Source organism: Schistocerca serialis, chromosome 2 (assembly GCF_023864345.2).
Source record: "Schistocerca serialis cubense isolate TAMUIC-IGC-003099 chromosome 2, iqSchSeri2.2, whole genome shotgun sequence".
NCBI lineage: Eukaryota > Metazoa > Arthropoda > Insecta > Orthoptera > Acrididae > Schistocerca > Schistocerca serialis.
Genome location: NC_064639.1, coordinates 507,932,195 through 507,948,416, shown reverse-complemented (window position 1 = coordinate 507,948,416; position 16,222 = coordinate 507,932,195). Strand labels below are relative to the sequence as shown.

Here is a 16,222-nt window from a genome sequence, read left to right as displayed (position 1 = left end):
AGGCCATAACGTAGTAGGTATTCCACGTTTAGACTGAGATCCCGTTATGAATAACAAGTACATAATTGACTGTGCTATTATATCAAGTCATTTGTTTATGCTAATGAGAGAGGACAGAAAGTTAGGACAAGTCGTAAAACATATGATCTCCGCTCCAACGTCATACTAATGTTCCCCGCTCCATTTCCATGACAGATTTAGAGGAAAATTGGTCAGGTTTCCTGAACACGATGATTTCTGTATCTTTGTTTGTCATTATCTCCATGAGGAACGACTGCAAAGGCGAATAAAAAAACTGTTAACGCTTGGCGTAACCGGTACATCCAGTCAAGTGAAGCTTGAGAAACGAGCAAACAGCAGCGCTCGGCGTTGAACAGAAAACACTTGTTGATCCGGCTTCCTGACGTAACCTTTTGTGAAACGGTGCCAGTAAATATTTACTGATTCTTGTTAAGTACTTGCTGACAAATTGCCTGTGCCCGTGAAGGTCGTATAATCATGCAGCGCCGGTAGGCCACATAAATGACGAGTACCGCTTCTAAGCGATTTGCTTTGCTCACGCAAAAATTCCGAACAATGGGGTGCAATTAGGTGCCGGCCGCGGTGGCCGAGCGGTTTTAGGCGCTTCAGTCGGGAACCGCGCGAATGGTACGGCCGTAGGTTCGAATCCATAAAATGTCCATCATTCCTGTAAAATTGGACCACGGATGAATAAAACTGCTACTACTATTTCGTGCGAGAGAGAATACCTTTGAAAATTATTCGTATACGCATTTAACAATAAAATGTTCTGAAGGTGTGTTGTTAGGCCACGTCATGTTTCTCTCCAAATACTTCTTACACAATCCCTTTTTTGAGATCTCAGGTGAACCTGTAACATAATTCTATCAATCTAGCAGTGCTTTTATGGAACGGAAATCGATTGCGATCAATCGATCGCTCTATTTGAAACATATTTCTTCACAGGAAAACTGCTTTGTTCGTCAAAACCTACATTCTTCGTAGTAAAAGTTGTTCACTGATGTAACATAACAGACTTTTTTGCCCTCGCAGAAAATTGCTTCAAATTATCTCTCCCTTTTCATATTCAGCCCTCAACCCATATTTATTTTTACTGTTTTTTCCGTGTGCTTAAAGTTCTCGTATTTGGTTTCTCTTCTTGAAATCATTTCCAGCTTTGCCAATAAGTATTGCAAGTCTGAACCACCTCTTATTCGCAATAGATTTCGTAGCGGATTGATTTCATCATTCAATTTTGGAAAGCCTGATAGGAGAACAGTAGTTCATTTTGACATTTTCTTAGGAAAGCTCTCTGAAGCGACTGATGTATTTCAATCGTAGCAGGAGGCAAAAAAGTCTCGCTTTAGACAACTAGTGCCACTTAAAAGACGTTGTTTTAATTTCTATAGCAAATAGAAAATAAATAGCAACACCAAAAAGGTGTCGTTAGACGTAAACGAAAGTTGGTAAGCGTATTTCTATATCTGAAAGATGATGTCATTCACATTTCGTGGCAATCGCATAAGAGCGGAACTAGTATCATTACTACGAGGATGCAAATAAGGTTCACTTTAAACACACGCTGTAGGAGTCGTGCGCGTTAGTCACCTTTGATACTGAAGGTGGGCAGTTGATGTTTTTCAAGAATGCCTTTAAAAGCGATAAAGACGCCGTAATCAGCATCTCACTAAGTTTGAACGAGGTCGTGTAGTAGAGCTACGACGAGATGGATGTTTCTTCTGCGATACTGCAGAATGACTTGGCAGGAATGTAGCCCCTATACATGACTGCTGGCAGCGGTGGTCACTGCCGGCCGGAGTGGCCGAGCGGTTCTAGGCGCTTCAGTCTGGAACCGCGCGACCGCTGCGGTCGCAGGTTCGAATGGATGTGTATGGATGTGGATGTGTATGATGTCCTTAAGTTAGTTAGGTTTAAGTAGTTCTAAGTTCTAGGGGACTGATGACCTCCGCTGTTAAGTCCCATAGTGCTCAGAGCCATTTGAGCGGTGGTCACTAGACTGTACGGTTGGAAGATGACCGGGCTACGGACGGCCACGTGACACTACCGGGAGGAATGACCATCGTATTCGTCGTACGGCTTCGACGCATTACACAGCATCTACTGCAGTAATTTGAGCAGCAGTTGACACCGCAGTGACAACGAACTCTTACAAGTCGGTTACTTCAAGAACAGCTCCGAGCCAGATGCCCTGTAGCGTGCATTCCACTGACCTCAAACCAGCACCATTTGCGACTTCAATAGTGTCAAGCGAGAGACCATTGGAGGACAGGTTGGCGGGCTGTTGTTTTTTGTGATGAAAGCTGGTTCTACCTCGGTGCTAATGATGTCCGTGTGTTGGTTAGAAGGAGGCCTGTATGCGTATTAGACACCCTGGACCTACACCTGGCGTTACTGTCTGGGATGCGATTTCGTATGAGAGCAAGAGCGAGCACTCTCGTGGTTATCGCATGCATCCCGACTGCAAACCTGTACGCCAGTTTGGTGATTGGACCTGTTGTGCTACCATTCATGAACAGCTTGCCAAGGAAGTTTTTCAACAGAACAACGCTCGCCCATATACCGGTGTTGTAACGCAACATCTTCTACAGATATGTTGCGTTGGAATGCTCAATCACCAGATCTGTCTCTAATCGCGCACATGTGGGACATCACGGGTCGACACTCCTGCATCATCCACTAACAGCATTAGGCGTCCCTCTACTGGCCGACCAAGTGCAACAAGCTTGGAACGCCAGCCCACAAACAAACGTACAGCACATGTAGAACACAATGATTGCACATTTGTATGCTTGCATTGAACATTCTGTCGGTTACACCGGTTATTAATTCACCAGAATTTCACATTTGCAATGGCTTATCTCGCTTTCTGTCTGCAACTCGTGGTCTCCCGGTAGCGTTCTCGCTTACCGAGAACGGGGTCCCGGGTTCGATTCCCAGCGGGGTCAGGGATTTTCACCTGCCTCGAGATGACTGCGTGTTGTTGTGTCGTCTTCATCATCATCTTTCATCCAAATTACGGTCGGAGGAAGGCAACGGCAAACCAGTAGGACCTTGTCTTGTACAGGGGTGCGGGTCTCCCGCATCGTCCCCTACGCTCTGTTATGGAGTATGGGACTTCATCATCATCTCGCTTTTACATTACCCTGTGATGGTGCAGTGTTAATCATTTAAATATGTTATCCAGACGAACGTATTCCAGAAACTATGTTGCTCTAGATTAATTACTTTTTATTGGTATCCCGATTTTTTCCGTTAGCGCGTTTTGTTTTATGCGTATCAAAATCTGATGTATACAGGATGTGACAAAAAGGTACGGCCAAACTTTCAGGAAACATTCCTCACACACAAACAAAGAAAATATGTTATGTGGACATGTGTCCGGAAACGCTTACTTTCCATGTTAGAGCTCATTTTATTACTTCTCTTCAAATCACATTAATCATGGAATGGAAACATACAGCAACAGAACGTACCAGCGTGACTTCAGACACTTTGTTACAGGAAATGTTCAAAATGTCCTCCGTCAGCGAGGATACATGCATCCACCGTCCGTCGCATGGAATCCCTGATGCGCTGATGCAGCACTGGAGAATGGCGTATTGTATCACAGCCGTCCACAATACGAGCACGAAGAGTCTCTATATTTGGTACCGGGGTTGCGTAGACAAGAGCTTTCAACTGCCCCCATAAATGAAAATCAACAGGGTTGAAGTCAGGAGAGCGTGGAGGCCATGGAATTGGTCCGCCTCTACCAATCCATCGGTCACCGAATCTGTTGTTGAGAAGCGTACGAACACTTCGACTGAAATGTGCAGAAGCTCCATCGTGCATAAACGACATGTTGTGTCGTACTTGTAAAGGCACATGTTCTAGCAGCACAGGTAGAGTATCCCGTATGAAATCAGGATAACGTGCTGCATTGAGCGTAGGTGGAAGAACATGGGGCCCAATCAAGACATCATCAACAATGCCTGCCCAAACGTTCACAGAAAATCTGTGTTGATGACGTAAGTGCACAATTGCGTGCGGATTCTCGTCAGCCCACACATGTTGATTGTGAAAATTTACAATTTGATCACGTTACAATGAAGCCTCATCCGTAAAGAGAACATTTGTACTGAAATGAGGATTGACACATTGTTGGATGAACCATTCGCAGAAGTGTACCCGTGGAGGCCAATCAGCTGCTGATAGTGCCTGCACACGTTGTACATGGTACGGAAACAAATGGTTCTCCCGTAGCACTCTCCATACAGTGACGTGGTCAACGTTACCTTGTACAGCAGCAACTTCTCTGACGCTGACATTAGGGTTATCGTCAACTGCACGAAAATTGCCTCGTCCATTGCAGGTGTCCCCAGTCGCGAGTCATACGCTTGAATGTTCCGTGCTCCCTAAGACGCCGATCAATTGCTTCGAACGTCTTCCTGTCGGGACACCTTCGTCCTGGAAATCTGTCTCGATACAAACGTACCGCGCCACGCCTATTGCCCCGTGCTAATCCATACATCAAATGGGCATCTGCCAACTCCGCATTTGTACACATTGCACTGACTGCAAAACGACGTTCGTGATGAACACTAACCTGTTGATGCTACGTACTGATGTGCTTGATGCTAGTATTGTAGAGCAACGAGTCGCATGTCAACACAAGCACCGAAGTCAACATTACCTTCCTTCAATTGGGCCAACTGGCGGTGAATCGAGGAAGTACAGTACATACTGACGAAACTAAATTGAGCTCTAACATGGAAATTAAGCGTTTCCGGACACGTCCACATAACATCTTTTCTTTATTTGTGTGTGAGGAATGTTTCCTGAAAGTTTGGCCGTACCTTTTTTGTAACACCCTGTATATGGTCGGAATAAGGGGTAAGTGAACATGCACTTGAGGTGGAATAAGGGAGGAGCTACAGACCTGCTGTTGCGGAGGGAGGCGGCGGCAGCAGGCGCTGTGTTTCGGGGCCGCGCCGGCGGCGCAGCGCGGACATCGCCTCGCGGGGCAGCGCGTCCTCATCACCACCAGGCACCAGACCTGCCACACCACTACTCGGTGCGCTGCGTTACGAGCGTCAGAGCTGGCGGCCGCGCTGACCCGGGTCACCGCTGCCCGTTGATAAACGCCGGCGAATGGCCTCTCTGCCGAATCGTCTGCGCCGTACTGCCTCCGCGAACAATTTGACCGTAGGCCGATTTTGTTGTAGTTTCAATGTTTTGGAAAGTTTATGTGATTTGTAATTTCTTGATATAATAATGCCTTTAACTGGTTGTCCGCAATTTAAGTATTATTTCTCAGTTATGTTTCATTTCTACAAAATCATAAAAGTTACTAAAACTTCGCCACGAGAAATAGCAAAAAGACAGTTATACCTGAGAGGAAGGGGAGCAGATTTTGCAGTTCTGCCATGGACGTGGGATCACCTCGGTATGGCGTTGCAGGGGTGTGGGGACCGAAACCTAGGCCTAACGTCACTGACTACCAATCGAAACGTCCTGGGTCCCTGGTTCGATCCCAGTCACTACTGATACTGTGAATAAACATCATAAGAGTTGGCAGCCGACGACTTCCAATGTAAAGAGACCATCATTCTGCGTATGGTCTTAACAAAGAGGGCGGAGCAGCGGATAGAGGTTTAAGGGACATTCCTGCCCTTAGGGTGGGAAACTTCACACAAAGGCTGAAGAATCAGCGATGATCAACGAGATGAGGATGCACAAGGCAATGGAGATGAGGATGCACAAGGCAATGGAAACCGTTGTATAATGGACACATGCAGTGCATCCACAGAAATGTGGTTTATGAATGGGCGGCACCAAACCAGTCAGAGGACTGATGATCCAAAAGGAGATGCGAAACCATAAGAACTGTGAAGCATGGAAAGATGTCGCCCGGTCTGGTACATGTTGGTACACGCCGATGGCACTACGTCGGGAATCAAAAGAGACGAGGCATCGAATTGCCATGACGGTGCCATTCATACAAGAGATGGAGGTAATCATGTGTGAGATACTTACATGGGCTGAAATAGGGCGATGATACATCTAATAAAGGCTTTTGCTCAAGAACGATAAGAAAACATATTGCCCTGTCGTATGTATACGATTGGTTCTCTACAACATCCCGCTAGCGAACTTTAGACGACAACGTGGCACCCCATCTCTCCCCATCTGACTTATTTCAGTAAGCCTCCATAGACATGAGAGTGCTTGTGTGATCCTCCAGGGCACCTGATTCAATCCTGTTGAGCACGCCTGGAACGCGTTGGGGCAAGATTGCGTGTCTTGGAACAAGTAACCACGGCATTTGAGTAGCCATGCATCAGGATGACGGCATATCGTTTTCGACATATCGTGCAGTCCATACAACTCTGCGTCGCCCTCGTGATCACGGCGAAACAGTTTGCTACGTGCTAACGTCAGAGGTGTTCAAAACAAAAAGTACGAAATAACACTATGTGTATAATTGTAGTCTTTATTCAATAGTAATCATCAGAGACCTCAGCACAACTATCCCACTGTTTCACGAGCCGAAGAGTTCCCTGTTCCCAGAATCCCTGTGGCTGTGACAGGAGCCAGTCTTCCACTGTGTCCTTCAGTTCGTCGTCCGAGCTGAAGCGCTTCCCTTTGATTTTTTTTTATCGGACCAAACACACGGAAGTCGCAGGTCGACATGTCTGGGCTGTAGGACAGATGCTCTAGCTGCTCCCACTTGAACTTGGGCATTACACTTCGTGTGAACTTGGAGACGTATGGACGCCCGCTATCGTGGAGCAGTATCTCTCCGTCCGTGAGCAGCCCAAGCCGTTTACTCTTGACGGACTTGCACTGTCTACGGAGTGTCTCACGGTACACGTCACTGTCAACGGTTTTTTCCGTGTTCTATGAAATTTATGAGACTCGGACTTCGGACGTCCAAAAAGGTGACGAGAATTTCCTTGCCCGCTGAGGGTACAGCTTTTAATTTTTAGGGGAAGGTGACGGCGCATGCTTCCATTGCGTAGATGTGTCCCTATGTTATCCCAAAGCGAAACACGCAAATTTCAACCGGTTTGTTTGTTAACGACGTTTCGTCCCTGTTCATCTGAACACTCCTCATAGTTATGTCCCTCTAATTAAATTTTCTCATGAGCGTATTTCCTGTCCTCCACTTACAGTACGCCACGCTTTTCAGTGTCGTGATTATTACGTTTTCACTGCGCTGCATGTTTTATTCTCTAGTTCCCACTTGTCGACCATCATCCATTTTAAAATGTTTTTATTATGTCGCTTCTTGTTTGTCTGCCTATCTGTTCGGTACTAATTTTAAACTGCTTTCCCGATGAACGAGAGATCTGAAACTTTCAACATAGCTCAGAACTGGATGACACTGCAATATTAACTCGTTTTCTTGTGTGGTTTGTGGTGCAGGTTACTTTATTTACCACTGTCGTTTCTCGTAGAGCTGCAGACTTGAAACGCTCAACACAGTTCAGAACTGGGGGCCAAGGAATTATTAACTCGCTTCCTTGTCTGACAAGTGGCGAAGGGTACACTGTGTGCCACTGCCATTTCTCCTTTTCCCGTTCCAGTCGCGAATGATTTACAGAAAGAACGGTTGCTGGTAAGCCTTCGTGTGCGTTCGAATATCTTTAATGTTTACTGTCACGGTCTTTTCGTGGGATATACGTAGGAGGCAATATACTGGTTGATTCAGATGGAGAGAAACTGATATAAACCCGAAATTTACCACACATTTCTGTTCTAATCTCATCAAGGTGTTTCAAATCGATTAAAACATTTCACACACACACACACAGGACTAAAAAGTAAAGTAATTATTTACATGAGAATAAATTTTTGATGTAACAGATTTTTGGTTCGGGGTACAAAGTATAAAGTAATTTCTCCTATCCCCTATACAGCCTCTTAAAACCATACAGGTAATACTGAAAATTTATGATTGTGAATTTTTAATAGCTATAAAAAATACTTGTAAGATGTATAACGAAAAACTTGGGGCGCATGCTCTACATAACAGATGCATCATTAGTCCACCTTCTGGCTACCAGCTGCTTATAATTAAAGTGCAACTACTCAAAGATGTTCAGTGTAGGCTGTAATTTTCGTACGGCAGCGAAAGTTGGTGGACAGTCTAACGCATTAATGTGGAACCGATTTAGGCTGTAAAAATAAAATTAGTCCCAGTTTTGGCCACCAGATGCAAATCGCGCGCTGTGAATGCAAGAGAGACCTATAGAATTCTTTTCATATGTAATGGATTAGGAACGGCACGTGGGTGGAATAGGTCAAACAACTGAGAAAACAAACTTCCTGGCAGATTAAAACTGTGTGCTGGACCGAGACTCGAACTCGGGACCTTTGCCTTTCGCGGGCAAGTGCTCTACCAACTGAGCAATCCAAGCACGACTCACGCCCCGTCTTCACAGCTTTAATTCCGCCAGTACCTCGTCTCCTACCTTCCAAACTTCACAGATGCTCTCCTGCGAACCTTGCAGACCTAGCACTCCTGGAAGAAAGGATATTGCGGAGACATGGCTTAGCCACAGCCTGGAGGATGTTTCTAGAATGAAATTTTCACTCTACAGCGGAGTGTGCGCTGATATGAAACTTCCTGGCAGATTAAAACTGTGTGCTGGACTGAGACTCGAACTCGGGACCGTTGCCTTTCGCGGACAAGTGCTCTACCAACTGAGCTACGCAAGCACGACTCACGCCCCTTCCTCACAGCTTTAATTCCGCCAGTATCTCGTCTCCTACCTTCCACACTTCACAGAAGCTCTCCTGCGAAACTTGCAGCACTAGCACTCCTGGAAGAAAGGATATTGCGGAGACATGGCTTAGCCACAGCCTGGGGGATGTTTCTAGAATGAAATTTCCTGGAAGATTAAAACTGTGTGCTGGACCGAGACTCGAACTCGAATCAAAAATTCATTCTAGAAACTGAGAAAAGAATAATGTTGATATTATTATAAACCGCCGCTTACACAATTCGTTCATTATGAGCACCGGAGACGTGCTTCAGCCGTAAAGCGACGTCATCAACAGTTGCTTACTGCAGTTCCGGTGGAATCTGAGCAACGTGTTCCTGCTTTCAGATCAGGTAAAGACCTAACGTTTCCCTAATAAACACATTCTCTCAGATATCCCCATAGCCGAAAGTCACATGGATGAAGATCACGTAGTCTTGAAAGTCACTCATCTGGAAAAACTTTCGAGATAACACGTTCGTGGCAGGTTGCATTAAGCAGATCTTTCGTTGGGAGAGCGATATGAGGTGTTACCCACATTGCATGGAAACAGCGGTTTCCACACAGTTGCAGTGCAAAGCAGGAATCACGTGCTGTACAAGGAGGTCTCGATAATGTGCAGACGTCACGGTACATCCGACAGATCTTCTTAGTGTATTCTCTTCCAAGATAAATGGCCCGAAAGTAAAGGTGCTTGTGAATTCACACCACACAGTCGTATACGTTGAGTGAAATAGCTTCTCGTGCACAACATTCGGTATAACAGTACCCAAAATTAGGCAGTTCTGTTTATTCACTGCGTCCTGTAGAGCAAAATGTGCCTCGTCACTCGATAGAATATTGTCCAGCCACATGTACCATGGACCTTGCCGTTGGTGGGGAGCCTTGCGTGGCTCAGTGATACAGATAGCCGTACCGTAGGTGCAACCAGAACGGAGGGGTATCTGTTGATAGGCCAGGCAAACGTGTGGTTCCTGAAGAGGGGCAGCAGCCTTTTCAGTAGCTGCAAGGGCAACAGTCTGGATGATTGACTCATCTGGCCTTGTAATACTAACCAAATCGGCCTTGCTGTGCTGGTACTGCGAACGGCTGAAAGCAAGGGGAAACTACGGCCGTAATTTTTCCCGAGGGCATGCAGCTTTACTGTATGGTTAAATGATGATGGCGTCCTCTTGGGTTAAATATTCCGGAGGTAAAATAGTCCCCCATTCGGATCTCCGGGCGGGGACTACTCAAGAGGATGTCGTTATCAGGAGAAAGAAAACTGGCGTTCTACGGATCGGAGCGTGGAATGTCAGATCCCTTAATCGGGCAGGTAGGTTAGAAAATTTAAAAAGGGAAATGGATAGGTTAAAGTTAGATATAGTGAGAATTAGTGAAGTTCGGTGGCAGGAGGAACAAGACTTCTGGTCAGGTGACTGCAGCGTTATAAACACAAAATCAAATAGGGGTAATGCAGGAGTAGGTTTAATAATGAATAGGAAAATAGGAATGCGGGTAAGCTACTACAAACAGCATAGTGAACGCATTATTGTGGCCAAGATAGATACGAAGCCCAAGCCTTCTACAGTAGTACAAGTTTATATGCCAACTAGCTCTGCAGATGACGAAGAAATTGAAGAAATGTATGATGAAATAAAAGAAATTATTCAGATAGTGAAGGGTGACGAAAATTTAATAGTCATGGGTGACTGGAATTCGGTAGTAGGAAAAGGGAGAGAAGGAAATTTAGTAGGTAAATATTGATTGGGGCTAAGAAATGAAAGAGGAAGCCGCCTGGTAGAATTTTGCACAGAGCGTAAGTTAATCATAGCTAACACTTGGTTCAAGTTTCATAAAAGAAGGTTGTATACATGGAAGAATCCTGGAGATACTAAAAGGTATCAGATAGATTATATGATGGTAAGACAGAGATTTAGGAACCAGGTTTTAAATTGTAAGACATTTCCAGGAGCAGATGTGGACTCTGACCACAATCTATTGGTTATGATCTGTAGATTAAAACTGAAGAAACTGCAAAAAGGTGGGAATTTAAGGAGATGGGACCTGGATAAACTGACTAAACCAGAGGTTGTACAGAGTTTCAGGGAGAGCATAAGGGAACAATTGACAGGAATGGGGGAAAGAAATACAGTTGAAGAAGAATGGGTAGCTCTGAGGGATGAAGTAGTGAAGGCAGCAGAGGATCAAGTAGGTAAAAAGAAGAGGGCTAGTAGAAATCCTTGGGTAACAGAAGATATATTGAATTTAATTGATGAAAGGAGAAAATATAAAAATGCAGTAAATGAAGCAGGCAAAAAGGAATACAAACGTCTCAAAAATGAGATCGACAGGAAGTGCAAAGTTGCTAAGCAGGGATGGCTGGAGGACAAATGTAAGGATGTAGAGGCTTATCTCATGAGCGGTAAGATAGATGCTGCCTACAGGAAAATTAAAGAGACCTTTGCAGATAAGAGAACCACTTGCATGAACATCAAGAGCTTAGATGGAAACCCAGTTCTAAGCAAAGAAGGGAAAGCAGAAAGGTGGAAGGAGTATATAGAGGGTCTATACAAGGGCGATGTACTTGAGGACAATATTATGGAAATGGAAGAGGAGGTAGATGAAGATGAAATGGGAGATACGATACTGCGTGAAGAGTTTGACAGAGCACTGAAAGACCTGAGTCGAAACAAGGCCCCCGGAGTAGACAACATTCCATTAGAACTACTGACGGCCTTGGGAGAGCCAGTCCTGACAAAACTCTACCATCTGGTGAGCAAGATGTATGAAACAGTCGAAATACCCTCAGACTTCAAGAAGATTATAATAATTCCAATCCCAAAGAAAGCAGGTGTTGACAGATGTGAAAATTACTGAACTACCAGATCAATAAGTCACAGCTGCAAAATACTAACGCGAATTCTTTACAGACGAATGGAAAAACTAGTAGAAGCCGACCTCGGGGAAGATCAGTTTGGATTCCGTGGAAATGTTGGAACACGTGAGGCAATACTAACCTTACGACTTATCTTAGAAGCTAGATTAAGGAAGGGCAAACCTACGTTTCTAGGATTAGTAGACTTAGAGAAAGCTTTTGATAATGTTGACTGGAATACTCTCTTTCAAATTCTGAAGGTAGCAGGGGTAAAATACAGGGAGCGAAAGGCAATTCACAATTTGTACAGAAACCAGATGGCAGTTATAAAAGTCGAGGGACATCAAAGGGAAGCAGTGGTTGGGAAGGGAGTGAGACAGGGTTGTAGCCTCTCCCCGATGTTATTCAATCTGTATATTGAGCAAGCAGTAAAGGAAACAAAAGAAAAATTCGGAGTAGGTATTACAATCCATGGAGAAGAAATAAAAACTTTGAGGTTCGCCGATGACATTGTAATTCTGTCAGAAACAGCAAAGGACTTGGAAGAGCAGTTGAACGGAATGGATAGTGTATTGAAAGGAGGATATAAAATGAACATCAACAAGAGCAAAACGAGGATAATGGAATGTAATCGAGTTGAGTCGGGTGATGCTGAGGGAATTAGATTAGGAAATGAGACACTTAAAGTAGTAAAGGAGTTTTGCTATTTGGGGAGCAAAATAACTGATGATGGTCGAAGTAGAGAGGATATAAAATGTAGACTGGCAATGGCAAGGAAAGCGTTTCTGAAGAAGAGAAATTTGTTAACATCGGGTATTGATTTAAGTGTCAGGAAGTCGTTTTTGAAAGTATTTGTATGGAGTGTAGCCATGTATGGAAGTGAAACGTGGACGATAAATAGTTTGGACAAGAAGAGAATAGAAGCTTTTGAAATGTGGTGCTACAGAAGAATGCTAAAGATTAGACGGGTAGATCACATAACTAATGAGGAAGTATTGAATAGGATTGGGGAGAAGAGAAGTTTGTGGCACAACTTGACTAGAAGAAGGGATCGGTTGGTAGGACATGTTCTGAGGCATCAAGGGATCACCAATTTAGTATTGGAGGGCAGCGTGGAGGGTAAAAATCGTAGAGGGAGACCAAGAGATGAATACACTAAGCACATTCAGAAGGATGTAGGTTGCGGTAGGTACTGGGAGATGAAGAAGATTGCACAGGATAGAGTAGCATGGAGAGCTGCATCAAACCAGTCTCAGGACTGAAGACCACAACAACAACAACACATGTCATCAATTTCGATCCGTACCAGTAACCGAAGAGCAAATTCAGAACGTTTCTGCGGATCTTGAAGTTTCAGTTGCTGCACTTGTTTAGATACCAGTGTACAATAGAGCACAAAACTTCTAGTAGTGTTGATCATGGGATGGACAATTGTCGTTACTCTGCACGAGCACTAGCACTGCGCGGGGCGCGTCCTGCATGGTCAGTTACAGCAACAGCAACCTCGTTATAACTTTCACTGGTACAGGACGCATTCCTCTTTCAGGTGCCACATCAAGATCTGCCGTGTTTTCGTATTTCATTATCGTCTCCTTTAATCCGTTTAATGACTCCAGGCCTCTCCGCAGACGATCCAGTCATCGATACTTTTTCAGTGCTGCACTGTAATTGGTGCCGTTCACATAAAACAGTTTCACTAACGGCGCACGACCTTTCCTCTTGATAACCATACCGAGCCCTGACGTTATGGCTTGACAAATAACAGCGTGGACGTCATACCGCCATACAAGTAGAGAGATTTTATATAGTCTCTTTATACAGTGCGAGTCAATAACTATTTTCACCTAGAATAACTCCGAAAGTATGATAGGTGCTGAAAAGTTTGTGGGACAGAAGTTGCATGGGAGAAGGGGGGCCATAATATGACTTTGGATTTTTGTTGCTAGGTGGAGTCGCTTCATAGATATGAAGGTCAACTTTTTTTTTAATGGGATGCTATAGTTTGGTACTTATTTTCTGATAGCGGATATCGAGACGAATCCAATGATGTGTAACAGTAAGGTCTTTGAAGGTCAACGAAGGTCTCAAAGGTGCCATGAACATCTATTTACAGAAGGTGTTCGAAGTGATGACCATTGGTATCAATGCAAGTGCTGCAATCTTCTTATTATGGATTGAGTGGTATTCCTTATCACATCGGCACTTATCGAAGCACATGCTCTGACAATTCTCTCTCGCATATCTTCAGGCGTAGTGAGACGTCTTTATAAACAATGTCTTTTACGAATCCCCACAAGAAAAATTCCAGAGGCGTCAAGTCTGGCGAACGAGCCGGCCACGACACATCTCCTCCGCATCCAATCCAACTATCTGGGAATTGTCTCAGCAACTCATTTCTAGCCATCAGCGAAAAATGGCCGGAACCCCAAGTGTGTTGATACCACAGTCTGTTCCTTGTTCCTAAAGGTATTTTTTCCAATAACAGACTGAACGTTTCTTCGTACTATTAAAATTCCCTTCGATAAACTAGGGGCCTGTAATTCTGTCCTCCAGAATCCTACACCATACATTCACCGACCACGGTTTTTGGTGTGCAACTTGCCGCAGCCAACATGGATTTTCAGTTGCCCAATAATGCGTGTTATGCAATTAACATTTCCATGGTTCGTGAATGTAGCCTCGTCAGTAAATAAAATCAAATTAATAAATGTGTCATCCCTCTGAATCTGAAGTTGAGCCCGTCGCCAGAATTCACTGCGAAGTATACAATCTGCACCAGTTAATTCTTGGTGGAGACTGATATGGTAAGGATGATATTTATGGCGATGCAGAACACGAACAACACTACTGTGGCTCATGCCAGATTCCCTTGCGATTTGACGCGAACTAAGACAAGGAACTCGAACCACAGTGGAAAGAGTACCAATTTCCGTTAACTCACTAGTAAATTTCCTTTGCCGGATATGTTTCCGAAGCGTTAGAGATCCAGTTGTTCTCTATTTATCATACACACATTTAAATGTACGACACTAGCTCTCACTGAATTTCGTTCGCTTTCTCCTTAAATGAGAAGGATATCGACTTTTTCTTCGAAAGGAATACATCATTCACATTCGCTTGATTCGAAGATACTAGTCTTACCGTTCCTATAAGAGTTATACTGCGAAATCGTCGAATGGTGTTTACATCTGAATGGCACGTTAGTTGGATACTCCATATTCGGCGAATATTTACTATTTGCACGATATACGAGACAGAATTGTCAGAGAATGTGCTTCGATAAGTGCCAGAGTGATAAGGAATACTACTCAATCCATGATAAGAAGATTACACCGCTGCATTGATACCAATGGTCATCACTTCGAACATCTTCTGTAAATGGACGTTCATGCTACCTTTGTGACCTTCAAAGACCTTACTGTTACATATTATTGGAGTCGTCTCGATAGCCGCTATCAGAAAATAAGTGCCAAACTATAGCATCTCATTAAAAAAAAAAAAAAAGTTGACCTTCATATGTCCGACCCCACCTAGTAACAAGAAACCAACGTCATGTTATGATCCCCGTTGTGTGATGCATCATTTGACCCACAAAGTTTTCAGCTACTCTCATACTTTCGGCTAGCAGCGATACGAGTAGTTAGTGATTCACCCTATATACAGTGTACAGCGGCGCCAGAGTTGGGGCTGGTGGTCACAACTGGAACTAATTTGTTTTCCAGCGTAAATCTACCCAAGTTTCGTTGCCCCACGATAATTACAGCCCGTACTGGACTTCCGTGAGTAGCTGCACTGTAATTATATCTATTGCATGCGCCCCATGTTTTTCGTTATAAATCTTATAAGTATTTTCATAGCTATAAAAAATTTATGATCAGAGATTTTTAGAACCAACTATAGATCTACGAGTAATTATTTACACTTCTTAATCCGATATGAAACACATTAAGTTAAATAAATATTTTTATTTAAATAATTATTCGTTTCTAATGTCCGCACACAGGGCTCGATGATCAGAAATGTAAACTATAAACTATAAACCATAAACTTGTGATGAGACACTGGCAGCAGGAGTATCGCCTTCTTTCGTGATCCTGCGTTATATAACAGCTGGTGCAAAGAGTTTAATGTTTTTGGTTGATGTATTTTTATGTCCTTGCACTTTCTAGGAAGACACAGGAGCTCTAGACGTGCTATTAATCACCAGGCTGTCATGAAGCGGCACTCTGTCATGTTCTTCTAAGATACAGCCCATGAGTACCCAGCTTTACTGTTTCGGAACACACCAGCCTGCAATACAAAGCCTGACGGCGCTTTTCCATGATAGTGCGTGTGACTTAGGTGATAGGGTGTCCGTTATGTTCTGGCAAGCCATTGTCCAACTTTGCCTCCCGAAGCTCAGTAAATGTTGACAAAGCGTTATCGGATAAAAGAGTTTGGCACGCGGCCGCACTGATCTCATTCACTTCCTATATCTCTTGCCGGAACAAATAAAAGGACTATTTCGTCAATACAGTGCAAATGATACACTGTCAAAACATACGGTATGCCTAGAAAACGGCATCTGCAAACTAAAATGTAAAAGTATACTGTGGTA

General features: G+C 44.0%; 1 protein-coding gene across 1 annotated transcript in view; it reads right to left on the bottom strand.

Annotated features, from left to right (window-relative positions):
- Positions 1-16,222, bottom strand: part of LOC126456155 (uncharacterized) — a 157,032-nt gene that overhangs the window by 118,059 nt on the left and 22,751 nt on the right. Inside the window, exon 2 of the mRNA XM_050091909.1 lies at positions 4,940-5,056. Within this exon, the coding sequence (XP_049947866.1) occupies positions 4,940-5,056 (117 nt within the window). The remainder of the gene's footprint in view (positions 1-4,939; positions 5,057-16,222) is intronic.